This window comes from Cebus imitator, unplaced genomic scaffold (genome assembly GCF_001604975.1).
Source record: "Cebus imitator isolate Cc_AM_T3 unplaced genomic scaffold, Cebus_imitator-1.0 Scaffold283, whole genome shotgun sequence".
NCBI classification, from domain to species: Eukaryota; Metazoa; Chordata; class Mammalia; order Primates; family Cebidae; genus Cebus; species Cebus imitator.
The window spans coordinates 2,243,311-2,271,237 of NW_016107598.1; the positions used below are offsets into that span (position 1 = coordinate 2,243,311).

Below are 27,927 nucleotides of genomic sequence, written 5' to 3' on the forward strand. Positions count from 1 at the left end.
TTTTGGGTAGAGATACATTATTTATGCTATGAGCAAAGGGGAATCATTGGAGGGTTTTAAACAGGGAAGGATTGGAAAATTGACAGAAGGAAGTTAGTGCAAGTACAAGATAGTGATAGTCATCTAAGTGATGAGTTTTCATGTCTAAATCAGGGTCCTGGGAATAAGCATATGAAAAGTATGCAGATTAAGAGTTAATTAGCCAATGGTATTATATAATTGAGGGTCTGGTTAAATATGAGGTTGAGAAGTTTTCTTGGATGAGCAAATGGATTATGTACCTTCCATTAAGAGAGAAAACAGGATTAAAGATTTAAGCAGGGGACTGGCTGTGGGGGCTCACACCTGTAATCCCAAAATTTTGGGAGGCCAAGGCAGGTGAATCACCTGAGGTCAGGAGTTCAAGACCAACCCGACCAACATTGTGAAACCACATCTTTACTAAAAATACAAAATTTAGCTGGGTGTGGTGGTGCTCACCTGCAGTCCCAGCTACTCGGGAGGCTGAGAAAGGAGAATCTCTTGAACCCAAGAGGCAGAGGTTGCAGTTAGTCGAAATCACATTACTGCATTCCAGCCTGGGCGACAGAGCAAGACCCTGTCTCAAAATAAAGAAATAAAAATAAAATAAAATAAAAGATTTAAGCAGGGGCCAGGAAATGGAAAGTTTTGTATATGTTTGATTTGAGGTATCAGTGAAGCCATTTAAGTGTCTAGATGTCCTCTAGATAGTTTGATAAAGGGATCTCTTTAGAGAGAGATTCTGATGTCTTTTTTTTTTTTTAAGTACAAATTCAGTTTATTCAACTGTCTATGACACAGTACACAGGAGGCAAAGTGTTTCACATCACAGACTTCACTTCCAACTCCTTGGAATGTTCATTTCTTTGGCTTTTGGGAGAGACTAGACAGGAAAGCCAGGCGATGCTTAGGCAACTAGAATGAGGGTAGGGGCAATGCTAACGTCATCCTCACAGGGCCGGCGATAGGGACTGTTAGTCGCAAGCTGGTTTTCTAGACCTGTTAGCTGGAAGCACAGGGAGCACCATTTCTGGATGCTCACGCTGCGTTGGGCTTCAGTCATCTCCACCACACAGGTACAGCAGCGCTTTCTGGTAGTCACCCTTACTGTCTTGCTGGATGTAATAGTGTAGGGACTTGCTGTACTTTCTCTTGAATTCAGACCTAATTTTCAACATGTCCACTTCACTGCGGGAGACCATGATTCTGATCAGGACCTTATCTCGAGTCTCCTTGCTCTTCATGGAGTCGTACAGCTGATCAGCAAAATACAGGGGCTTGTTCTGAGTACACTGGACCAGGTTCAGGAAGGCATTTTCCAGGTCTCCTTCAACCTCTTTCCTGATGCTCTCCAACATGTCATAAGGGCTGTAGCTCTTGTACCTATCAAATACTTTCTGGAGGTGGCACACGCTCCGCTCCGTCATGATACTGATCCACTTGGGAACGTCAGTTCCTTTCCTCTTCACTCCAGCGTCATAGAGATCCCGGGCATCTTGGTCAATCAGTTCATAATCAATGACAGAGCCATCCTCTGCTCTTCTGCCCTTTGCCAGGGCAACCATCAGCTTACGGAAGTCACCAGATATATCCGAAATAATGTCCTTCTCCAGATCAGTCTTGTACATTTCCTTATAGACTCTGTTAATTTCCTGCAGCTCCTGGTTGGTTCTTGAGCAGATGATCTCAATGAGGGAGTCCTCGTCGGTTCCCAGCCCCTTCATGGAAGCTTTTAGCTCAGAAACATCATACTGAGCAGGTGTCTTCAATAGGCCTAAAATCACCATCTCCAAGTGGCCAGATAAGGCTGACTTCAGTGCTGATGCAAGTTCCTTTTTAGTCCTTCTCTGGTGGGCAAAGGCAATATCCTGTCTCTGTGCACTGCTGCGATTGGTCAAAATGTTGACAATGGTGACCTCATCCACACCTTTGGTCTTGATGGCCGTTTCAGTGTTCAAAGCATCCCGCTCAGCATCAAAGTTGGTGTAGGCTTTGACTGACCCATATGCACTTGGGGATGTAGAGTGATCACCCTCCAAGCTGAGCTTGCACAGGATTTTGTGAACAGTAGACATTTTGAAGGAAGACTCTCCCCTCTCATCCTCCCACACTGCTCTCCTCCTGATGGTCAGTTCAACTGCACAAGTGCACGTTTGTTTCGAGTACAGTAACTTAGAACAGATGGGGACACTTTCCAGAGGGCGGTGGAAAGCCCACCGGCTACAGCCGTGCAGGACCTGCGGCTCCCTGGGTGGCCACTGGTTCTGACGTCTTTGAAATTCAATTGGAACATGGGACCATGTTTGATATTTAAAAAGCAAATAAAATACGATTTTAGATTGTTTTGACTTAAGTAGCTAGCACACGTGAACTAGCGGACCAAAAGTGTTAATACTATTTACTTGCTACCTAATATATAAGACTATATATCTCCAGGTGTCAAATTAAAAAGGCTTTGATTGGCTGGGCACAGTGACTCATGCTGGTAATCCCAGCACTTTGGGAGGCCGAGGCAGGCTGATTGTTTGAGGCCAGGAATTCGAGACTAGCCTGGCCCACGTGGTCAAACCCCATCTCTACTAAAAATACGAAAATTAGCTGGGTGTGGCAGTGTGCTACTCAGGAGGCTGAGGCAGGAGAATCGTTTGAACCTGGGAGGCAGAGTTTGCAGTGAGCCAAGATTGCACCACTGCCCTCCACCCTGGGCAACAAAGTGAAACTCTGTCTCAAAAACACCAAAAAAATAAAAAACAAGCTCTGTAAAATTTCAGTAAGGTATTATAAATTATTAAAAATGACCTAAGAATTTAATAGCTATTTGCAAACATGACCTTGATCTATATCTGTTTTGGGTAGAGATACATTATGCTATGGGCAAAGGGGAATCATTGGACGGTTTTAAACAGGGAAGGACTGGAAAATTGACAGAAGGAAGTTAGTGAAGATTGTGATAGTCATCTAAGTGATGAGTTTTTGTGTCTAAATCAGGGTCCTGGGAATATGGATATGAAGAGTAGGCAGATTCAGAGCTAAGCATTATGCTAGAATAATTGTTTATATGTTGTAGCCATGTTCTAGCATGTTCAATGCTTTATACTTATCAGTTTAATTCTCATCAATCTTATGAAGTATGTACTACAGTGATGTCCGTTTTATAGATGAAACTGAGAAAACAAGAATTTATAACTTTTCAGAGTCCCATTTGCACCCAGGCAATAACTGACTCCAGAGCTCTTGCTGTTTGTTCAGTAGGAAGACTGAGTAAAAGTGTCTCTTAAGTCACATCTTTACAGTTGCATCTGATATTTTAAAAATAACTGACTGGATATTCCTCACCATAGATTTATACTTTCTTCTTATTAGGGAAAATGAATTTAGTATGGCACTTACATCTGATGTAAACACTCTGAATAGAAGAGTTAGAACAAGAAAAATTGTATTTTCTCACCTACTTTCCCAACTAAATCTTTAGAGTTCCCTTTTGGTGTTCCTTAATATCTTTTTGGGGGGTGCTTTCTGATATTACTTTTTATGAACGCCCCTCCATGTCCAGAAAACATTAATATAGAATATAAATTACATATATATGAAGAAAAGTAATAAAAATAAAGTAATATGCCAACCGAGTACAATGGTATACAAGATATAAGATGAATTTATTAGCAATGAAGAAACAGAGTAAAGGAGTGAACAGAATGGAGTGACATTAAAACCTATTTGAATTAGTTTGGAAGATTTTAGGATTTTTCATGAGCATGAGCAGGAAGGAAAGAAATAAATTTATGGTAAGGAAAATGATAGACTAAAAAAGATTCTGAAACAGGAATTAGCAGATCATATACAGGAAAAGGAAAGCAGACAGATTTGATTAGAGCAGAAGCCTCTCCCAGGAATCAATCAAAAGTTCCCATAAAGCAGAGAAAGACCAGACCACTGGAGTGGATGAAATGAAGGGAGCATATTCTTGTTTGAGGGGTATCCTGGAAACCTTATTTTTATTATAGTGTCCCTAGAGAGATTACTATGAAATCTTTTTTTTTTTTTTTTTTTTTTTTTGGTGCCATGACTTGGATGAGAGATTACCATGAAATCTAACCAGATTTTTTTCAAATGAATTTTTGGAAATAGGCCCTTTTTAAATTAGGATCTGCCAGCAGGTAACATGGTGAAGGGAAATAGCTCTGTGTGATGATCAAACCACTGACATGTAATATCTCAAACAGCAGTTCTATGAAAAGCCACTGCAGGTGCAGGTTTATTTAAAAGCCGACCACAACACAGGTGCAGTTCTCCATATAAACATTTAACCACAGAAGACTACCCTAAAAGTCTATATGGAAAGCTGTTGGAAAAAAAATGTCAGTTTTTTTTGTTTGGTTTAGTAAGAATTTGAAGTTTCTTCCTCATATTTTGAATTCTTTTAAAATTCAGCTTTTGCTTTTATTTATTTATTTTTTTGAGATAGAGTCTTACTCTGTCGCCCAGGCTGGAGTGCAGTGGCACAATCTTGGCTCACTGCAACCTCTGTATCCCAGATTCAAGCAATTCTCCTGCCTCAGCATCCAAGTATCTGGGATTACAGGCATGAGTCACCACTCCCAGCTAATTTTTGTATTTTTAGTAGAGATGGGTTTCACCATATTGGCCAGACTGGTCTTGAACTCCTGACCCCAAATGATCAGATTGCCTTGGCCTCCCAAAGTGCTGGGATTACAGGTGTGAGCTACTGCACATAGCTGACTGGATTTTCCCTCCTGATATCTAAATATAAATTTTTCATATAATGTGCTTAGATAGAGATCAATATTTGAAGAAACTCTGCATATAAGAGCAAAAATGTTTGTGGTTAAAAAATGCCAATTAGTATTATCAGACATTTAATGAAGTAGGAAGTCACAAAGACTGGGAAGGAGGGTAGCAAAGGGTATCAAAAGTTGAGTAAAAATTCTCTGTTTGACTTTTAATCATTTAATGCTCTTATAATCTCAGGGCAAAAAAACCATTCAGTGTATATCTCTGCAAAAATAAGCTAAAGATTATTTTTGAGACAGAGTCTTGCTCTGTTGCCCAGGCTGGGGTGCAGCAGCATAATCTTGGCTAATTGCAGCCTCTTCCTTCTGGATTCAGGCGATTCTCCTGCCTCAGCCTCCCAAGTAGCTGGGTTTACAGATGTGCTCCACCACACCCAGCCAATTTTTGTATTTTTAGTAGACATGGTGTTCTACCATATTGGCTAGGCTGGTCTCAAACTTCTGACCTCAGGTGATCCACCAGCCTCAGCTTCCCGAAGTTGTTACAGGAGTCAGCCACTGTGTCCAGCCAGCTAAAGCATTTTTTTTTTCAGATAAAACCATTTCTCATTATTTCACATAGCTACTTAAGTTATGGATTTCTAAGTTTTTTATTGTATATATTTATGGTGTACAATGTGATGTTTTGATGTATGTATACATTGTGAAATGATTAAGTCTAATTTTCAATTCCCCCAACTCCCAAAAATGCCATTTAGAAGAAATTTCTCCATATGGATGTGAAAACATAGTATTAATGGGTCTTGGTATTGTGAGAGGTAAAATGGACCGGAAGTTAAGAGGCTTAGGCTGTCTACCTTTAGCTTTAGAATGACTAAGATTGATTCTGAAATTCAAAATAGATTCTAAGCTTGTACAATTGAAATGGGGGAAAGAACTGGGCCCAGTGTCTCAAGCCTATAATCCCAGGACTTTGAGAGGCTGAGGTGGGTGGATCACTTGAGGTCAGGAGTTTGAGACTAGCCTGGACAACATGGAGAAACCCTGTGTCTACAAAAAATACAAAAATTGGCTGGGCCCGGTGGCTCACGCCTGTAATCCTAGCACTTTGGGAAGCCGAGGTGGGCAGGTCATGATGTCAGAGATCGAGACCATCCTGGCCATGGTGAAACCCTGTCTCTACTAAAAAACAAAAAATTAGCCGAGTGTGATGGAATGTGCCTGTAGTCCCAGCTACTCAGGAGGCTGCAGCAGGGGCATTGCTTGAATCCGGGAGAGGTTGCAGTGAGCCGACATTGTGCCACTGCACTCCAGCCTGGCGAAAAAGCAAGACTGCCTCAAAAAAAAAAAAATAAATAAATAAATAAATAACTGCCTCAAAAAAAAAAAAAAAGTAAAAATTCAGGTGTAGTGGTGTATGCCTGTAGTCCCAGCTACTCTGGAGGCTGAGGCAGTAGAATTGCTTGAACCCAGAGGGTGGAGGTTGCAGTGAGCTGAGATTATGTCGCTGCACTCTAGCCTGGGTGACAGAGTGAGGCTCCATTTCAAAAAAAAAAAAGAGAGAAAAAAGTTAATCCTATAAAGTGCATAGTATTGTTATCTACTATGATTCTCCCTCTCACTCTGCTACAGCTACAAGGGCCTTCCTTCCTGCTCCTCATCCTGTGCCCTTACTTGTTTTGTGCCTTTTACTTGCTGTTTCCTTTCTTGGAATAGTATTTGCCTGACTCTAGGTTAGGCAGAATGTCCCTCCCAAACATTGCAAATACAGTTGCAATTGCTTCTGTATTCCTTAATATTATTAAACTTATTTAGAAACTTTTATTGATAATGATTCTGCGTAAGTCATGTCTGCTCTTGTGGGTTTGGACAGAGAGTGCCCTACAGTAGTTTAAGGAAGTTCAGAGCAACCCAGCAAGGATCTTGGTAGGACAACAGATTGTCAGATCAAGAACTTTAGCTCAGTTTTGTCATAGCAACCAGGCTGGGCACAATTTCTCTCACTTGTAGTCCCAGCACTTTGGGAAGCTGAGCCCAGAGGATCACTTGAGGTCAGGAGTTCAAGATCAGCCTAGCCAACATGGGGAAACCCCGTCTCTACTGAAAATACAAAAATTAGCCAGGTGTGGTGGTGCATGTCTGTAGTCCCAGCTACTTGGTGGGGCTGAGGCACAAGAATTGCTTAAACCTGGGAGGCAGAGGTTGCAGTGTGCCAAGGTTGTGCTACTGTACCCCAGACTGGGTGATAGAATGAGACTCCATCTCAAAACACACACACACACACACACACACACACACACACACACACACCCCTCTTTCTCTTTATCCTTTGTTAATAATTTTATACATGAATGATTTTCAAAATTCTGGGATATTGGGGGAATTTTAGTTTTGTAGTAATAGCAGTTATATATTCATGATATGCATATATACACATACATAGAATGAATTTTCCACGTTGAAAGCTTTGTCTTGTTTCACTTCCCTTGAAGATGGTTTTTGCTGTTAGGTTCTCTTGGCAGCAGATCTTTCCTCCAGTGACGATAGAATCTTCCCTCGGTTTATTTCTCTGGGTTGATTCAAAAGTTACTTTTGGGCCGGGCACGGTGGCTCAAGCCTGTAATCCCAGCACTTTGGGAGGCCGAGGCGGGTGGATCATGAGGTCAAGAGATCGAGACCATCCTGGTCAACATGGTGAAACCCCGTCTCTACTAAAAATACAAAAAATTAGCTGGGCATGGTGGCGCGTGCCTGTAATCCCAGCTACTCGGGATGTTGAGGCAGGAGAATTGCCTGAACCCAGGAGGCTGAGGTTGTGGTGAGCCGAGATCGCGCCATTGCACTCCAGCCTGGGTAACAAGAGCGAAACTCCGTCTCAAAAAAAAAAAAAAAAAAAAAAAAGAAAGTTACTTTTGTATTGTTTAGTGTCTCAAAAGTATAGAAGTTAGAGATATGATATATATGGAGAAGATTTAAAGGCTGTGCTTTTGATGACCCTTTAATATTTTAGAAGCTATATTTTAGGGAAATAAATATCTCAATTTCCTCTCCATATTCCTTGCAAGTGTGTTATTTAATTCTGGGTTTCTGGGGTTGTTATGTGTTCCTGGGGTTGTAAAAGTAGACATGGAATTCCTCTGTAATAGACTTTGTAAATTTTTCAGATACAAAATGCTTATCTCACGTATACATTTTACAGTGTTCTTTTACAATTATTTCTTTGTATATCCTCTGAAATAAATAGATTCTGGAATCTATTCATGAGAGTGCTAAGGAGATGAAAGCAGATACTTTTTAAGGAGATCCAGGACTGATAACACTAAAGATTCTGTCAAATATATTTAGGGTATTACACATGCAAAAAAAAAAAAAAGATTTCTTTTTTCTAGCATATTTGGGAATGCTAATAAGTTATTTCTAAATCTAAAAGATTTTTGGGTTACTTGGAATTTACAAATTGACATTTAATTCAAGGTTTCATGTAGATTTCATATTTTCCCTCCTGATTTTTAGAGCCAATTGAGCAATACTGTTTATTAGTAAATTTTTTTTTCACATACAGTACAAGGACAAATGGGAAATGTGAATTATTACACTAAATGTAGAAATTAATCCATTAAAAGGAAAACCACGAGATTTCAGCTGTGTCTCAGGTTTAAGGCCAAGAGGGCTATTAAAAAACATCATCATCCCTTTTAAGAGTTTAAGTGGCAAAATGCCAGGCTGCTATCAGGACTCCTTTTATATTAGGGAAGGCTTTCAAGAGGAGAAATGAGATGATATTAAAAATAGAGAATAAAGGATAGATTGGTCTTTTATGATAAGTATTTATATTACCTTATGGATGAAACCCAGACTTTGAGTCTGTGTGATAGTATGGATGTTTGAGTTAACTTGAGCTGAACTACTGTACCCAAAACGTGCTTATTAATGGACTGGTGTTAATAGAGCTAGGACTTTAGATGTGTGCTGCAAAAGTCTATCTTAAGTACTATCCCATAAAACATTTTTCTTAATGACTTCAATAAGGATCTGATGACGTGTCAAGTTTGCAGTTACTGTAAAACTGAGAGAAATAACTAATGTGCTAGGTTTCCGAATCTGGATTTAAAAAAGAATCTAAGACGTTTTAATGTTGGTCTGTGTTTAGCAAGATAAAACTTATGGACCAATGCTAAATATCATGCCCAAACCTAAGTTGTTTAAATATTAAATATGGGAAAGTCATTACTTTATAGAAACACTTATTTTTTAAAAATGAGATGGTACACTTTAATTGAAGCCAAAAGTGTAACATAGCTGCCAATAAAGAGATATTATCACCTTAAGTGGCATTTATTGAAAAATGTTAAGTTCTGCTATTATTTGTACTGGCCATTTAACACTTGACTATTGAATATGTATCTAGATACTACTCTTTAAATAGGACATTGATAATATGGAGCCTATCCACAAAATAGACTAATGTTGTTAGAAGATGTAAACTTAGAGGCAGCTTTCAACTTCTTATAAAAATGTTCTCCATTCATCTTTCATTCAGTCAATATACATGAGGCAATCCTGCACTTGTTTTTGCAAATAGGAGTAAGCAGCAAGACAATACCACTGTTAAGGAGCTTTTATTCTAATGAAGAAGAGACAGATATGACTAAGTAAACTAAATAATTTCTAATAATAATAATAAATACTGTGAAGAAAGTAAAATAGGGCAATATGATGGTGATTGGTGATTGGTTAGGATGATTCTCAGCCAAAAGAGTTCTCTCTGAGGCAATGACAATGGAGTTGAGACTTGATGATAAGGGGCCAGCCATGCAAGGCTATGGAAAGTGTTGCAGCCCATAGAGGGACTAAGACAATACGAAGGCCTTGAGCAGAGTAGCTGGAGAGTGATGAGTGGAAGGGGGAGTTGTGGGAAATCAGGAAGGCTAATGACTCTGAATTTATTCTAAGTGTAATGAGAAGCCACTGGAGGGTTTTAAATCAGGTATGATCTGGTTTACCTTTTGAAAAGATCACTTTTCATGGTAAATGGACAATGAATTGTGGCAGTTAAGGCTAGAGAAGAGTTTGGAACAGTGAACAGTTTAATGAGTTGTAACATGAAACCATATTTTCCTCCAATTATTGCCTCTCATTTACTATAAATGAATCTTTCTTTGCCTTTTTGACAAGGTTTTAAGAAGATTCCATAATTTTAAAATACTTTTTCATTATTATAAATCTAGCTTATTTGCTGTGATCCTAAAACTGCTATAAAAAGTAAAGCTCATTTTTAAAAAGTCTAGTTCAGTCTAAAAATTTGTATCTCAAACTCATTTTAGTTGTACATTTGAACTGTACAATTTGATCAATTTTGACATATGTGGTATGCCTGTGAATTCATTATCATCACAAAGATAATGAACACATTCATCGTCAAAAGATCCCTTATGCCCTTTTATAGTCCCACCTTTCCTTCTCTGTGTCCCCACCTTCCCAGATAATCACTGATCTGCTGTCACTATGCATTTGCTTGAATTTTCTAGAAAAAAATTTACATATATCCAAATATGGAATCATATATACTTTCTTTAAAAAAATTTATCTGGCTTCTTTCCCTGAGAATAATTATTTTGAGAATTCATCCATATTGTGTCTTATCAGTAGTTTATTCATTTTTATTACTGAGTAATGGATATACCACAATTTGTTTATCCAATTTGTTTTTGGACATTTAGACTGCTTCCAGTTTTAGGATATTACAAATAAAGCTAACATTTCTTCCAGGTGTCTTCACCCATCCTAAGTGGGAAACTTTGGATATTTTCCTTTATACTTGCATGCTCATGTATTATTTTTGACGTTCCTGCATGTCCACAACCCAAGGGGACATGTCAAGTTCTCCCAGGAATGCTTTCCCCAAGCTTCATTGCAGTTGGTAGCTGCATTTTCTGCAACTCCATAAGGAGTTAAGACATAATGATGATAAAGATGATAACAATAATAAGTAACTAGTACTTATATAACACTTATTGTGTGCCATGATCTAACTTCTTCACATGGTGTAACAGATGTAATGCATATTAACCCTGACAACAATCCTATGAGGCATATATTACTTTTCTGCTTTTACAAATAGAGGAACTTAAGTGAGATTAAGTGATATGTTCAAGGTTTGTCCAGTGTTACCCAGTTAGAGAGGGGTGGAGTTGGAAGACAAACCCGATCAGTCAGGCTCAGAGCTCTTTCTCTTAACTATGCCATATTGCTTCTCAATTTCCCCTTCTTTCAGGGTCCCTGATCTCTTTGAGTGATTTTCTTGAAATTCTCCCCACCTGAATAGAGGAAAGTGCCCCACTTTTACTCTCCCAAGGGTGAAGCAAGGTGGGCTTTGTGTGTGAGAGTCTCTTATTACAAACACTATGATTTCAACAAGGTGACAGCTGGTGTTATGACATCCCCCCTCTTTCCTCCCTAGTCTTCTAAAGACTGGAGATGGGAGTATATGGAAATGGTAGAGTGCTGGTTGATGGAAGTAAATTGAGTTCTATTGCCTCTTTTTAGAAAACATGTTTATGGGTTATATAATAGTTATACATTGAAAACTCCTGCTGTCTTCCTTAGCCTGGACTTGAATTCCTGGCCTCAAGCAATACTCCTGCTTTAGCCTCCTAAGTAGCTGGGACTACGGGCATGCACCACTGTGTCTGGCTTTGTTGCCTCTTAACAAACCTTGGAGGAAGTATTTGGCTTGCTTTAGATTTGTGGTATTTAGTCATTCTTGTTTATGATCTGTGTGCCTTAGTCACCAATGCTGAGGGAGAGGAAAAGTTACTTTTTATTTTAGAAGCTATTGTGGTAGTCCAGGAAAGAGGATGGAGGCTTGGACTAGGTTGGTGGTGAAAATGAAGAGAATCAGATGAATGTGGGATATATTTTGGAGAGAAAGCCAACAGGTCATGCTGGTAAATTGGATGTGAGGGAGAGGAAAATAAAGGAACTGAAGAAGAGGATTTTGGCTTGAGTAACTGATAGAGGTACCATTTACTGAGATGGGAGAAAACTTGAGACAAAAAGAGATTGGTATGTGAGTGTGAGGGTGGATTGGTCATCAAGAGTACCATTTTACCTAGTGAAGTTTTAGACGCCCATTTAGATAGCTACATTGAGATATAAAATAAAAAGTTGGGCATAGGCATTCAGAGATCAATGGGCAAGGTCAAAGTTAAAGTTATACATTTGAGAGTCCTCAGTGTGCCCTAAGTTTAAAGGCATGGGATAAAGTAAAATTAATTAGGTAGAGGCTAAGATAATATAAAAGATGAGGATTAAGGCTTAATGCCTTCAATATTCAGAGAAAAATTTAGCAAGAGACCCAGAAGAAGTCACCAGTGAGATAGGAGGAAAACTGATACATATTCTCTGTGTCCCTTAAGAATAAAGTCTTGTCACGATTGGAGTATCCCAAAATATAATAAGCTGTGTCCACAGGGAGTGAAGCATCCAATTATTTCGGATGATTTTCAAACAAATGATGAACTCAGTTAAATAGAATATTGAAAAATAAATTTGAGTGAGAGTCATGAAGGTGAGACTAAATTACCTTTAAGATCTCTTTTATACAGCTGAGTCTATCACTGAGCATCTTACTACACAAATCTTAAACATGAATGTAGAAAAATAAGCCTTTTTTTGGCTAAGAATTTAGAACACATGGCTAAGTTCTCAATCACTTAACACGCATGTAAAGGGTTCTACTATTCACATTTTACATTTTTTAGTGGCAAAAAGTAACTAAAACTGGAAAAGAAATGGTTTAAAAATTAAACTGGAACTTCTATGTGTATATAGCAGGTTAATGCTAAAAAGAATATACAGCAGTTCACCTATAGCACAGAATTATAAGCCAATACAAACCTTAACTGACTTTTCAGTATGGCTATTTATTTAAAAATTACCTTTATTAAACTTTTTTTCTTCCGTAAATAGCTAATGTTGCAACCCCTTACCTCCTACTCCAGGCCAGGCTTTTTGTCTATTAGTTTTCAACCTTCAGTGCACATCAGAATCAACTGGGATGTTTTTTGAAAATATATATTCCGGCTGGGCGCAGTGGCTCACGCTTGTAACCCCAGCACTTTGGGAGGCCGAGGCAGGTGGATCATGAGGTCAGGAGTTTGAGACCAGCCTGGCCAATATGGTGAAACCTCGTCTCTACTAAAAATACAAAAATTAGCTGGGCATGGTGGCATGCACGTGTAGTCCCAGCTACTGGGGAGGCTGAAGCAGAAGAATGGCTTGAACCTGGGAGGTGGAGGTTGCAGTGAGCTGAGATGGCATCACTGCATTCCAGCCTGGGCGACAGAGCGAGACTCCATCTCAAAAAAAAAAAAAAAAAAAGAAAGAAAGAAAATATGTATTCCAAGGGTACATCTCCAGAAATTCTGCATGTAGCCCATAAATCCATATTTTAACCAGCACTACGGGAGGTTCTAGTCAGATGATCCCTAGAGCTCACGAGGCAAAACACTAGTCCAGATCCTAAGTTGCCAGCATAGGTAATTCTCTTTTAATGGCAAATGTGTACACCTTATTTTTATTAACACAATTTATTTGAGATTTATAGTTTACATAATAAAAATATAAAAATGCAGGATTATAAGAGTGAAAATATCAAATATAGAGTTTTCTCTAGGTTAGTAATTTTAAGTTAAATAATCTTTGCTGTTATAAAAAAGAAGATTTGGGGGAAACTTTAATTTGTTTCCAAGGATTTGTCGAACTTGCTTTGGGAAGACAGTCTAGCCTTGAGTTTATTTTTCAAGAATTAACATGGTATTCAGCTATTAATTACTTTTTTTGTGATTGAACAAGTCAGTTATTTAGAAACTTCAGTTAGGGGTGAGGACATTTTAGAGTGGTCATTTGTTTTGACATTCTGACCACAAACTAAAATAATGTGCTTTCAGGTCTGTTTCTTTTCTTAATAGGTAAAACTGTTCATGCCATGTCAGTATATTTCCCCTGAACTCAAGTAGTTGCTAAGTCCTACTGATAGTAGAAATTAAAATAAGAATAAACTTTGACAGTATAGTAATATTGCATGTGATAGTGCCTGGCACTTTGTTCTTGCAGACTTTCAGAACATATGCTTTGAAGAAGTGCAATCATGTGCTACCCTTTAATGTCTCTCATCTTGTCATTTCCTGCTTCTAGCTATGAAGTCTGTTTGCCTTATTTATGATCATGAAGTACTCCTAATTACCTGTTAAAATTGTAGGAGTCCCTCCAAAAATTAGAGCTGAGAACTGAAAGTAACACAGATTTGATGCATTTGTGTAACTAACACATTCTTGGAACCAACCTTGCTTAAAAGACAGGAAATTCTAGCACATTGGAGTGGGAGTGTGGGGGGTGCTCTGTCCAAAAGCTCAGTTAAAAAAAATGACATTAGGCCGAGCATGGTGGCTCACACCTGTAATCCCAGCACTTTGGGAGGCTGAGGCGGGCGGATCACCCGAGGTCGGGAGTTTGAAACCAGCCTGACAAACATGGAGAAACCTCATCTCTACTAAAAATATAAAATTAGCTGGGCATGGTGGTGCATGCCTGCAATCCCAGCTACTTGGGAGGCTGAGGCAGTAGAATCACTTGAACCTGGGAGGCAGAGGTTGCAGTGAGCCAAGACTGCACCATTGCACTCCAGCCTGGGCAATAAGAGTGAAATTCCCTCTCAAAAAAAAAAAAGACATTAAGTGAAAAAAATTTTACACAAAATACTGCAGTGATTCAGTTTTCTGTTGAGGCATCTCAAATAAAAATCATCTTACGGGTTTACAATTCTAAAAGGTATAACTAGACACAAGGCCAGCCTTAATGCTATCAAATTGAAATATGGCAACTTATTTATCTAGTATCTACCAATCTACCAGCTTTTTCTGAGTCTCATTCAGTTGCCCAGGCTGGAGTGCAGTGGCACAATCTTGGCTCACTGCAACCTCTGCCACCCGGGTTCAAGCGATTCTCCTGCCTCAGCCTCCTGAGTAGCTGAGATTACAGGCACCTGCCACCATGCCTGCTATTTTTGTAGTTTTTAGGAAAAATGAGGTTTCACCATCTTGGCCAGGCTGGTCTGGAACTCCTGACCTCGTGATCCACCTGCGTTGGCCCCACAAAGTGCGCTGGGATTACAGGTGTGAGCCACTGTGCCCAGCCTTTTTTGTTTTGTTTTGTTTTGTTTTGTTTTGACATAGGCTGGAGTGCAGTGGCGCCATCTTGTCACTGCAACCTCTGCCTCCCAGGTTCAAGCAATTCTCAAGCAGAGAATCAAGTGGAGGCCCCAGCCTCCTAAGTAGCTGGGATTACAAGTGCTGGCCACCATATCCAGCTCATTTTTGTATTTTTAGTAGAGACAGGGTTTCACCATGTTGGTCAGGCTGGTCTTCAATTCCTGACTTCAAGTGATCCACCTGCCTAGGCCTCCCAAAGTGCTGAGATTACAGTCGAGAGTCACCGTGCCCGGCCGGAATATAGGCATGAACCACTTTGCCCAGCCGAGTATCTACCAGCTTCTAATTCCAATTCTATATTTGAGTTTATAAGATGAAGTAGTCAAAATATATACAAAATGTGTATTTTGTGAAATATATACAAAATATATATTTAAGTCCGGTAGCTTGGTTAATTAAGGACTAGTATGAAAAATTAACATGAGATACAGTTGGGACCTTAAAGGGCTTTCATTTCTCCATTCCTTCCTGCATCCCTCCTCCTTCTCTTCCCTTCATTTATTATTCTAGGCAGGACAAATGTCAGATATCTGATTTGAAAACTGATATGAATATATCCAGGTAATAAAATGGAAAATCCCTATTTCAACATTCTTAATGGAATCCTGACTTGAAATTATTATTAATCTTCTGGTTTAAACATTTATATAGGGTAGATGCAAAATAAAAATGACTGCATCAAATGATGTTTTTCTTTTCTTGGGATGCTTTGCAAGAAAATACTTAAATGTGAGTCATACATTTTTCCAGTTCAGCATTTAAACTTCAGACTTTAACCGCAGTTGTGATTGTTTTTAGTTTGTTAGCTGCCTGGAGTGTTATTTTAAGAAAGCAGAAGCACCATCATTTGCACACTCCTTATAGATCACACACCTTAACTCTGACTTTTGCTCCAGTTTTTCAAAAGAAGTGAAGTCAAGATGAAGAACCATTTGCTCTTCTGGGGAGTCCTGGCCATTTTTGTTACAGCTGTTCATGTGAAAGGTATGTGATATTTAGAGAATGAATCCAGATAAAAGGAAAAACATAGGATAGATCTGTTCTTCAGTTTTAAACATTTATGTCTATGCTTTGGTTGGCCAGCTAGCCAGCCACTTTTTCCTAACATGCTTTTATCTTTCTATGGCAGTTGTCTTTACACAAATAAGATATTTTTTATTCTTTTTTCCCTTTTCTTAGTTGTTTGCTACAACCTAGAGAATAAGAAATTAGCTAACTACAGATAGTCCTATTTACGTGAATGTCTGTATTGAATCTTAAAAATCAAGAATCCTTTCCTTGAGTCTCTTAAATTAACATTCTGGAGAAATGAAATAATAATTACTGTAAATACAACATGGGATGCATTGGGATTTTATTTCTCCAAAGAGGCTGGTATTGGTTTTAACAGCTTTCCTGGATCTGAGCCCACAGATTTATTATGATCCCTTAACGATGTTTAATGTTATACAGGTTGCCTATAACTTAATGACTGAGCTTTTGTTATTTTATTTATTGATCTTTTTTTATTTTTTCTTATTCTTATTTTTATTTTTTGAGGCAGAGTCTCCATCGGTTGCCAGGCTGAAGCGCAGTGGCGCAATCTCGGTTCACTGCAATCTCCACCTCCCGTGTTCAAGCGATTTTCTTGCCTCAGCCTCTCGAGTAGCTGGGATTACAGCTGCACACCACCACACTCAGCTAATTTTTTGTATTTTTAGTAGAGACAGGGTTTCACCATGTTGGCTAGGATGGTCTTGATCTCCTGACTTCGTGATCTGCCCGCCTTGGCCTCCCAAAGTGCTGGGGTTACAGGTGTGAGCCACCGCACCTAGCCTATTGATCTTTCAAACAGCTTCAGAAAGTGAAATACATTCTGAATTTAGAGGTACAATGAAAATTAAATAATTTTCATTGAGAAGGTCACATTAATAATTTTTCTGGATTGTTCCTAACACTGAGTCTATGGTTCTTATTTCAAGACAAAGAATGACAGAACTGTAATTAAGAATAGTCATTTTATACTAACTTACCATTAAGAATAACTTTCTAATGATTTAAAATATAAAATATTAGTAGTAAAGCATGTACAATATAAGTATATATAAACATCTAAAAATATGTGATATTTATGATAGGGTTACTTCCCTGTAAACCCTATAAAGCTGAAAGTTGAAAATATCATGCTTTCTACTTACAGTGGCTTTATAGGGAAGTAGCCCCATTGTAGGTGAGGAGCATACTGAATGCATATTACTTTCACAGCATCATAAAGTAGAAAAATTGTAAGTAGAACCATGTAAGTTGGGGACCATCTGTATATAAAATAGCTATCACTTACTGAATATGATATTCTAGGTATTATGCTAATTCCTTTACATATAATATTCCATTTAATTCTCTCAGTAACCACCTGAGCATAAATACTATTATTATTTCTGACACACAGTTGAGTCAGTTGAGACTTACAGAGGTGAAATAACTTGCCAAAGTCATACAGCAAGCAAGCAAGTAGGTAGAACCCGGGCAATCTGACCCGATAGCCTGCACTCTACTGTCCTATTCTGCCTTGCGTAAGGCAATCACTTTAGTAAACTCATTATGGTCATATCTGGCATATGTTGTTAAATCTATTTTCTTATTTGTTTGAACTGAATTAAATTAAATTTAACAAATATTTATTGAACAGCTACCATGTATCAGATGCTCTTGGAATAAAGTAGGGCACAGTCCTTAATAATAGGCTTGTTAGGAGAAAATACTGGCTGTTGGTGAGAGGAAATGTTAGACTCTAAGTCTTGGTGAATTGAAAGTATTTGTACCTTTCTGACAGCTATGTATTTCTGATAGATATTAGGCTGCCTAATATTTTTGTATATTAACTTCCCAGGTTTCTGGTAAGGAAATAATGATATGTCATAATAGAATATAGACATTTTTCTATTTAAGACTTAATAATCAAGTCATTTGTTCCTCAATAATCTATATTTTTGGTCAGACATTATGTGCTCATTTATATTTCATTGAGAAAAAACATTTAAGAGTCATGGATACACAAGTAGGAAAGAGGACATCATTTAGGTCATTTTACCTCTTTCAGATGTTAATGAGATATTTCATTACCTTGAATTGACTCCATAATGTTTCTTTTCAATATTACACAGACTTGTGTCAGAAGATTCATTAAGAACTTATGAATAATGGTGTAATAATGCATTATAAATTACTTCAAACAATTACAAGTACAATAACAATGGTCTTAAAATGTTTTTGTAATGACTCTTATCATTAAGGCTGAAATACTGCATTAGGTCCTCTCTGCTCTGGGAATCATCTCAGGAATAGATTTCCAGTTAAAATGATAGCTATTCTGATCATTTAAGCTTTATAACTTGAATTTGTGTGCCAAATCTGTTTTTTTTGTTTTATTTATTTATTTATTTATTTAGTTGAGGCTTAATGAGAGGAATTGTTAAAGGTCAGTTAGCTAAAACTATAGGAATAAAAAATATTTAATATCATTGTTATTGTTTAATTAGCACTCTTAATAGTATTACTTAAGTAAAGCTATTGTTTAATTTTTAAAACCTGGTAATTGGCTGGTCACTGTGGCTCACACCCAACACTTTGGGAGGCCGAGGCAGGTGGATCACCTGAGGTCAGGAGTTTGAGCTCAGTAGAGACATGGTGAAACCCTGTCTACACTAAAAATACAAAAATTAGCCAGAAGTGGTGGCACATGCCTATACCAGCTACTTGGGAGGCTGAGGCAGGAAAATCGCTTGAACCTGGGAGGCGGAGGTTGCAGTGAGCCGAGATCTCGCCATTGCACTCCAGCCTGGGCAACAAGAGTGAAACTCTGTCTCAAAAATAAAAAATAAAAGTAAAATCGTTTAATTGATCCAAATCCAGATCATACAAAATTACCTTTGTTTATTCTGTGCAATAGTTATCAAGGCTGGGTGTGGTCGCTCTGTAATCCCAGCACTTTGGGAGGCTGAGGCAGGTGGATCACTTGAGGTCAGGCATTCAAGACCAGCCTGGCCAACATGGTGAAACCCCATCTCTACTAAAAATTAAAAAAAAAAAAAAATTATCTGGGTGTAGTGGCGGGCGCCCATAATCCCAGCTACTTGGGGAGGTGAGGCAGGAAAGTTGCTTGCATCAGGGAGGCAGAGGTTACAGTGAACCAAGATTGTGCCATTGTACTCCAGCCTGGGTGACAGAGTGAGACACTATCTCAAAATAACAACTAAATAAACAATTTATCAGACCTCTTTGTCTAATATTCAGATTAGACAATAAATGTTGACATTGAAAGTTAAGGCTGTAATGGTCATATGTGTATTAATTCATTTATTTTTTTTTCTGTATACAGGCATATTTAATTGAGTTTATACCTCAATATTTCTAAATTGCTTTTGCAAATTTATAGCACTTTATGTCTATATATACTCTATCTTTTAAAATAATTCTTATAAGAAATATAGCCCTTATTTTTTGATTGAATCATGTGTCATGATAATCTGATTGTTATTATGAAAAGGCAAATAATTAGCTTAGGAAAGCTGGGGTAGAGAATATTTAAAACTCTTACAAAATAAGGTTATCTTGGAGGAAAACATGCCTGTTCTTAACTATAATACAATTTATGCAAAAAAATTTTAAGTACAAATGAGAGTTCAGGAAGGTTGTGACATTTTAAATTGGGTTTGTAAAGTCAGGTGCTATTTTTTTTTTTTTTTTTTTTGGACGGAGTTTCGCTCTTGTTACCCAGGCTGGAGTGCAATGGCGCGATCTCGGCTCACCGCAACCTCCGCCTCCCGGGTTCAGGCAATTCTCCTGCCTCAGCCTCCTGAGTCGCTGGGATTACAGGCACACGCCACCATGCCCAGCTAATTTTTTGTATTTTTAGTAGAGACGGGGTTTCACCATGTTGACCAGGATGGTCTCGATCTCTTGACCTCGTGATCCACCCGCCTCGTCCTCCCACAGTGCTGGGATTACAGGCTTGAGCCACCACGCCCGGCCCGAGGTGCTATTTTTTTTGTTCACATTTGAATGAATTGCTTTGGTCTGGGAGAAATCCAATCTAGATTTTTGTTTTCTGTCTCACATTGGCATTTGACACTGGTTTTCCCAAGGCTACATCATTCAGAGAACAGTGCCTCTTTCAGAAGCATTAGATGAAAATCAGAATTTTTTCAGCCCAGATTTCCATAGAGTGGTTCAAGAAAAAAGTGAAATTCCTTTTAGAGTACATTTGGATTTCCTTCACTGTGATGTGAGATTCTGCTTAGAGAACAAATGGAGAAAGCTCAGACTAACCAACAATAAAACTATTTTTCTGCAGGCAAGAAAGATAAAATAACTCAATACAAAATATATAAATTGACTTTTGTTTTCCTTTCTTTTTAATACGTTTTACCTTTCAAGCCCAAGAAGATGAAAGGATTGTTCTTGTTGACAACAAATGTAAATGTGCCCGGATTACTTCCAGGATCATCCGTTCTTCCAATAATCCGAATGAGGACATTGTAGAGAGAAACATCCAAATTGTGTATGTGGCATTCCGTATATTCTTTTTCTCCTGTTCTAAGCAGAGATACTTTCTGATACTAAGCCATTGTTTGAATGTAATACCTGTGTCTTTACTCCCCTTTTTGCTGTGTAGCACTTTACATGAGTAAAGAATTGAATCTTGTGAATGAGCTTGAGGCAATTTTATTGAAATTAGGGGCAAGAATGAAAAATTACAGGCAAGCTAAAATCAGTGGGCTATACAAATTATAAACAAAGGTTCTAATCTAGTAATCAACATGCACAGTTTATATGGAGTTATTTCTATTTATTTATTTTTGTTTGCTTGTTTTTGAGACAGGGTCTCACTCTGTTACCTAGGCTGGAGTGCAGTGGCAAGTTAACTGCTTACTGCAGCCTCGAACTCCCAGGCTCAAGCAATCCTCCTGAGTAGATGGGATTATAGGTGTGCACCACCATACCTGGATAATTTTTTATTTTTCTCTAGAGACAGGGTCTCACTGTGTTGTCCAGGCTGTTCTTGAACTTGTGAGCTCAAGCTGTCTTCCTGTGCTGGCCTTCCAGAGTGCTAGAATTACAGGTCTGAGCCACCATGCCTGGCCAAATTATTTCAGTTTGAATCAGAACTTTCAATTGCCCTTGAGCAGCTCAAACTGAAACTTCAGATAACACTAAAGCTTTATTTTATACCATATATAGATGACTGAGTCTTTTACACTGTAATCAGATGTCTGCATCAAGATAAGGCAGACTGATCACATTAATTAATTTGCTTCAGTCTCACTTTTAGGTTGGATTTCAGATATTCATTTCATTTCACACACAGTACAGACTTATATGCTATATAGCTCTTTTTCAATAGCAAGAATGCTGATACAGTTTGAGAAATTAGATTTCTATTGGATCCAATCAGTTATAAGCTTTTCTTGTAAACTACTCCTACCTTAATAGTTTTCCTCCAATCAAATCTCCTATAGAAAGGGAACACAGTATTCAATCCCATTCAATCAATGGGAAAAGTATAATATGTTTAAAAATTTTGTTTTAAAAATTTTTAAAGATTTCTGGCTGGGCCATTTAATAGCTGTGTGTTCTTCTATGCAAGTTACTTATCTACTTTGAACTTCAACTTTTTCATCTTTAAATAAGGAAAAAAATCATGCTTAACCAATAGGATTATTGTAAAAATTGAGAATATCTATTCCTTTTAGAGCTTATATATTTCTGGGATATATTAAAAATATTTACTGTTATTATTCACCTAATCTATGTGCCAGTTATTGTCACGATCCTGCTTAAAACCCTTGTGATAGTTTCCCCAACATTGATCTTAGGATATATTACAAAGGGCTTGGCCTCACCTACAAAGCTTACTATAACTCTCAAGATCATTCATTGCCACTTTTCTTTTACTTTATGTTTAAAAATTCAGCACTACTGTAGCGTGTCTATTTCCCCACATTCACAGTGCTTTCTCCTTTTACATCTGCTAGTTACTCTGTTTGAAGAACCCTGTTCCACTCCTCTTAGGCTAGTTAACTCCTTCTCAATCTGCATGTCTTAGTTCAGCCATCACTTCCTCTAGCAGGTTTTCTTTGACCACTCAGATCCTGCCCACATAGCTTTGTGTTAGGGATGGAACAGCTGAACTAGTGGGTAATTAGAAAGAATGGTATACATGACATTGGCACTTAAGCCATGGAGAGATTTTTAAAAATGACTCTCCAAGATCCTCTAATTCATCTTTTTATTTTATGAAATGAGTCTTTTTATATTATATTATTTACTGAAATCAGATAATTCAGTTACTTTATGACACTTTGCCAGATGTGTTGATGTTTCCTGTTCTGATTTCTGAAAGTATATTACCATTGCTATGCCATTATGGTATTTTTTCTTTTCCTTTTTTTTTTTTTTTTTTGAGACAAAGTCTCATTCTGTTGCCCAGTCTGGAGTGCAGTGGCATGATCTTGGCTCACTGCCACCTCTGACTCCTGGGTTCATACAATTCTCCTGCCTCAGCCTCCCGAGTAGCTGGACTACAGGTGGGCATCACCACGCCCAGCTAATTTTTGTATTTTTAGTATAGGCGGGGTTTCATCATGCTGGCCAGGATGGTTTTGAACTCTTGACCTCAAGTGATCCACCTGCTTTGGCCTCCTAAAGTGCTGGGATTACTGGCATGAGCCACCACGCCCGGCCTGCCATTATGGTATTATTCCCAACTCTATCACTTAATAAAATGATGTGACGTTAGGCAAATTACTTAACTAAGCCTTTTTCCTAAACCTTAAAAAAGGAATAATTATGTATGTATGAATATATACACATATACTTTATAGGGTTGTGAGAATTCAATATGATAATTCATAAAAGAACAGTGTTTGGCTTATAGTAGCCTCTCAAAAATGTTTATTCCCTTGTCGCTCTCATTATGTAAAGCCATTCAAGATATTACTAGAGTCTTTAAAGTCTTATTAAGAATAGATTCATGCATTAATTCAACAAATGTTTATTTAATAACTGCCAAATATTAAGGGTTGGTGGTGGAGATAAAACAGTTTATTTAAAATACAGTCCATTTCTTTTTCTTTCTTTTTTTTTTTTTTGAGACAGAGCTTTGCTCTTGTTACTCAGGCTGGAGTGCAATGGAGTGATCTCAGCTCACCGCAACCTCCGCCTCCTGGGCTCAAGCAATTCTCCTGCCTCAGCTTCCTGAGTAGCTGGGACTACAGGCACGCACCACCATGCCCAGCTAATTTTTGTATTTTTGGTAGAGACTGGGTTTCACCTTGTTGACCAGAATGATCTCGATCTCTTGACCTCTTGATCCATCCTCCTTGGCCTCCCAAAGTGCTGGGATTATAGGCGTGAGCCACCGCGCCCGGCCCATTTCTTAAGAGGATTTACAGTCTAACAGGAAACGTTAAACAATGAAAAAGGCAATTAGAATGCTGTATTGTAAGTGCTATGATAGGAACGGGCAAGGATTGTTAGAGGAGCACTGAGGAGGGGCACCCAGTCTAATCCTCAGGGAGAGGAGAAGGGTAGCAGTGGGAGGCAGGAAATGGTGTTTGGAATAAGTGGCGGGATGAACAATGGCTGTTAGCTGAATGGGAGTTTGCTGGGTAAATGTGTGTGGGGTGTGAAATAATTACTCAATTATTTCAGATTATTGAGGGGGTGGAACAGATCATTCTAGGAAAATGAAACAGGATTGCTGTGAGGATTATATGAGATCATTATATAATATGCTTAGCGTAGTACCAGGCACACCGTAAGTAGTAGTATATGTTAGAACTGTTATTGTTAAAATTGGAGATGAGAAAAGCATGGTACATTTGTGGAATTGCAGTTGTTTATAGCTGACATGTATTGTGGAGGGTGACATTGTGAGAGATGAAGCTGGAGAGTTAGGGGCATATTAGGAAGGGCCTTCTATGCTATTTTGAGGACACCCTGTCTTCTGTGGAGAGACATTAGAGGTTTTAAGCAGAGAAGGAAATTAAGCTTGCATTTTAGGAAGGGTGTTTTGGCAATAATGTGGCCAGTGGTTTGAAGGGGTCAAGACAAAAGGAAGACATTGTTGCAATCTAGGAGAGGATGGAGGTATCCTGAATTAGGCAATAATAACGAGAAGAGAGGTAAGTGTATGGATTTCACACATGAAAATAATTAGAAAACTGGACTGTGAGATTGATTAGGTATGTGACAGAGGGGAGGATTCAGGTATGATAACCAGGTTTTTGGCTTGGATACCTATGTGGATGGTATTGCTAAATACTGAGTTAGAAAACACAAGTTTTTTGTTGTTTATTTTGTTAGGGAGGGGTGCATATGAGAAGGAATGATGAGTTAGTTGAAAAAATTTAAAAGTTAAATCACCAGAACTTGTTGACAATCATTATCTAATTTTTCATGGGATATCGCCATGAAAAAGTTCCAGCTTTGCTACTTAGTTGTTGTGTGAACTTGGGTGGATCAGTACCCTCTCCTATTTATGATTCCCTCTCCTCTAAAATCTGGATAACAATATCCGTCTGTCCATTTCACAAATATTGAACATACTGCATATGCCACATACCTAGCACTGGGAACACATAAATGTTTTTGCCTCAAGGAACTTATACAGCCCAGGGAAGTAACTACTCTGTAGACAAGCAGCTATGATATGGCATACACATACACACACACACACACACACACACACACACACACTCGAAATAAATATATAGGAGCATTAATGAGACTGCAGAGGAAGAAGTTTGTTGAAGGGTGGGAATAACATCAATGTAATTATTACAGAGGTAAAATGTGAGTTTTAGAGGAAAAGCAAAGGAAAAGTTTTAAAGGAGAAGAAAAAATTGCCAAATCAGTAAAGATAGTTGACAGTGGAGTTGCTGTGAGGTTTATTTTGAATGAGAAATATTTAAAATATAGCAAGTCACTGTAAAAAACTGAGTAATGGTATTATTCTAGAGTGCTTATAGAGTACTAAATACAGCAACTACTGTTCTGATGAGATAGTGGCAGTATACCTATTATCAAAAATAACAATATCTGCATTTCATTATTTTACTTTGTTTTCTTTCTTTTCTTCTAGTGTTCCTCTGAACAACAGGGAGAATATCTCTGATCCCACATCACCATTGAGAACCAAATTTGTGTACCATTTGTCTGACCTGTAAGATATATGTCTTTCCCATAGTATGTAGATGTGGAAGTCAATAGCTTTTAATTAACCTTCTTAGTAAGAATGTTTTTGTAAATATGGTGGGGTATAAACATTTACAAATATAATCTGAACTTCTGAATACATTAATTCCTATGTTAATTATTAGGTATCATAAATTCATAAAACTTTGTCACAGATAAAAATTAGCTATACATTTTTTCTAAAGAAGAAATTGTTGCCATTTATAGAAGGGCCAATTTCTCTTATTAGTTCAATACGTGGATTTGATCTTATAAACAAGCAGGTGTTTCTTTGGAAATTAAGACTCTAACAGAAATATTTAAAAAATTCCTTTCTTGTTACTATAAATAACTTGTTTAAACAGGTATGCAGTTGGGAATAAGCCTAACACAGTAGAAATTGCTGTATGGTGTACAGAAAACAATCGTATTATCATATCATTAATTATATTGCTTACTTTCAACTAATATTTATAAATTAAAGATTGGAAAATCTCATAAGCTATTCTGTATTGTGGAGCTGCTTACGTCTGAGAGGAGTCATCCTTTGTTGTCACGTCAGAGCTGCAAGACTTAATTGATTTTGGATTGAAATGTGTAGTCAGATTTTGAGACAGCATTTGAGGAGATTGTCTAATACATGTATTTGCTTTTCAGCTGTAAAAAATGTGATCCTACAGAAGTGGAGCTGGATAATCAGATAGTTACTGCTACCCAGAGCAATATCTGTGATGAAGAAGACAGTGCTACAGAGACCTGCTACACTTATGACAGAAACAAGTGCTACACAGCTGTGGTCCCACTTGTATTTGGTGGTGAGACCAAAATGGTGGAAGCAGCCTTAACCCCGGATTCCTGCTATCGTGACTAATTTAAGTCATTGCTGACTGCATAGCTCTTTTGCTTGAGAGGCTCTCCATTTTGATTCAGAAAGTTAGCATATTTATTACTAATGAATTTAAAACCTAAGGGTTTTTTTTGAATAATGATGTAAAACCAACTCCCTGCCACCAAAATAATTACAATAGTCACATTGTTATCTTTATTAGGTAATCACTTCTCAATTATACGTTCATACTCTATTAAAATCTGTCAATTATCATGCTTACCTGAAGAGGTATGCTCCATTAAGAATACGGTTTCTAGCATTAAACAAATAAACAAAAGGAGTAAATAAAACTCAAGGAGTGAAAATCAGGAGGTATAATAAAATGTTCCTCATATTCTCCCCCCACCTGCCTTTTTTTTGGCCTTGGAGAGCCAGAGCTTCTGCATTTTCTTTACTATTCTCTTTAAAAAAAAGTTTCACTGTGTAGAGAACATATATGTGTAAACATAGGTCAATTATATGTCCTCATTAGAAAAATAATAATTGGAAAATATGTTCTAGAACTATTTACAAAATAATTTAAGGCGAAATCTCTAATATTTATAAAACTAATGAGCGAAATAATTAAATGCATAATGAAAAATATATTTGGACATAACAGACTTGGAAGCAGATGGTACAGATTTTTCTTTTTTTCATAATCAGGTTAGTATAAGAAATTTCCATTTGAAACCATCCATTTTGTACCTGAGCTTTATGAAATATATATATTTCATGATATGTATTCTCTAGCACAGTCTGGACAATTAAATAGATTCATAAGCATATACCTGTGTGAAATAATTTGTTGGAAAAAGTTTGCTTTGCTCATGTTAACCTTCTTGCATGTAAGTTAACTCTATTGATGAACAGTTTGTAAGTATGATGTAACGATACATTAATCACTGAACTCATACATGTACATAGTTGAGGTGGCTTTGTCATTTTATACCCATAATTAAATAAAAGGGCAAAATCCATCCTGATAAATACCATATTTATCATGGCACATAAAACTTCTTTATGGCAGAAAGCCAAAGCCATTGACATATATACCTAAGGGTACTATGGAAAGTAAATGCTAACTCTGAATTTAAAATAGTGGGAGGATGTTAGTAAGGGTTGGTTTCTTGAAAAGGAATTGTTCTGTTTCCTTTTTTTAAAAAAATGGTAATAGTCATTTATTAGTGACCTCTACCGATTATTCAATGTTTCTTCAGGGATATGCATAGGACACTGGTGCTTCAGTAGAAACCATAGTTTTGTGTTGAGAAATGCTGAGTGTATGATAAAATTATATTGTTTGCTAAGAAGAACAATGGCAAGGAATACTTAGCCGCTGCCCCTCCCCCCCAAGCTGAAAACCGCTTGAGGCATTCTAAAGTGGCAAAACAGTATATAGTATGTACATCATATACCGGTTAAAACAATTCCTTAAGCACGAGATGTGTGACCCTGCCTCCGTGGCTCCCTAATGGAGAATACTTTTTAGTTTGCCTGTGATCAGTGGTAAGCAGGTAAGCAGGCACCAGCTGCCCACCTGGTTTATCTTGGTGAAAACACAGAACACCTTTTTTTTAATAAGAATCACCTGTTCAGAGATATTAACTACGTGGGTCAGAATCTGCTTGAGGCTCTCAGCCCAGAATGCTGTCAGTCCTCTGAGGCTACTCAGAAGGTTGTTGGTCCTTGGATAGTCCCACTTTGCTGTTCTATCTGGGTGTCTGCTTCTTAATGCCTTCAGTGCCACCTGGGTTGGGGTCTCTTTGGCCGAGCCGGACTTAGTAGTTTTTTTTTTTTT

At 37.8% G+C, this 27,927-nt stretch overlaps 2 protein-coding genes across 3 annotated transcripts in view; one reads left to right on the top strand and one right to left on the bottom strand.

The window, feature by feature from the left end:
- Positions 1-26,914, top strand: part of JCHAIN (joining chain of multimeric IgA and IgM) — a 59,505-nt gene extending 32,591 nt beyond the window's left edge. Inside the window, exons 1-5 of one of the 2 annotated variants that reach the window (XM_037728907.1) lie at positions 5,754-5,758; positions 15,940-16,027; positions 20,459-20,582; positions 25,167-25,247; positions 25,916-26,914. In XM_037728907.1, the coding sequence (XP_037584835.1) occupies positions 15,964-16,027; positions 20,459-20,582; positions 25,167-25,247; positions 25,916-26,129 (483 nt within the window). In that variant the 5' untranslated portion in view covers positions 5,754-5,758; positions 15,940-15,963 and the 3' untranslated portion in view covers positions 26,130-26,914. Of the gene's footprint in view, positions 1-5,753; positions 5,759-15,939; positions 16,028-20,458; positions 20,583-25,166; positions 25,248-25,915 lie in introns of those variants that run through there. The other variant, XM_017501641.2, reaches the window with a different exon arrangement.
- Positions 780-2,136, bottom strand: LOC108284754 (annexin A2-like). Its single transcript, XM_037728906.1, has one exon. It carries the CDS (start codon positions 2,094-2,096, stop codon positions 1,077-1,079), a length of 1,020 nt encoding a protein of 339 aa, XP_037584834.1. The 5' UTR covers positions 2,097-2,136; the 3' UTR covers positions 780-1,076.
- Positions 26,915-27,927: the final 1,013 nt, after the last annotated feature.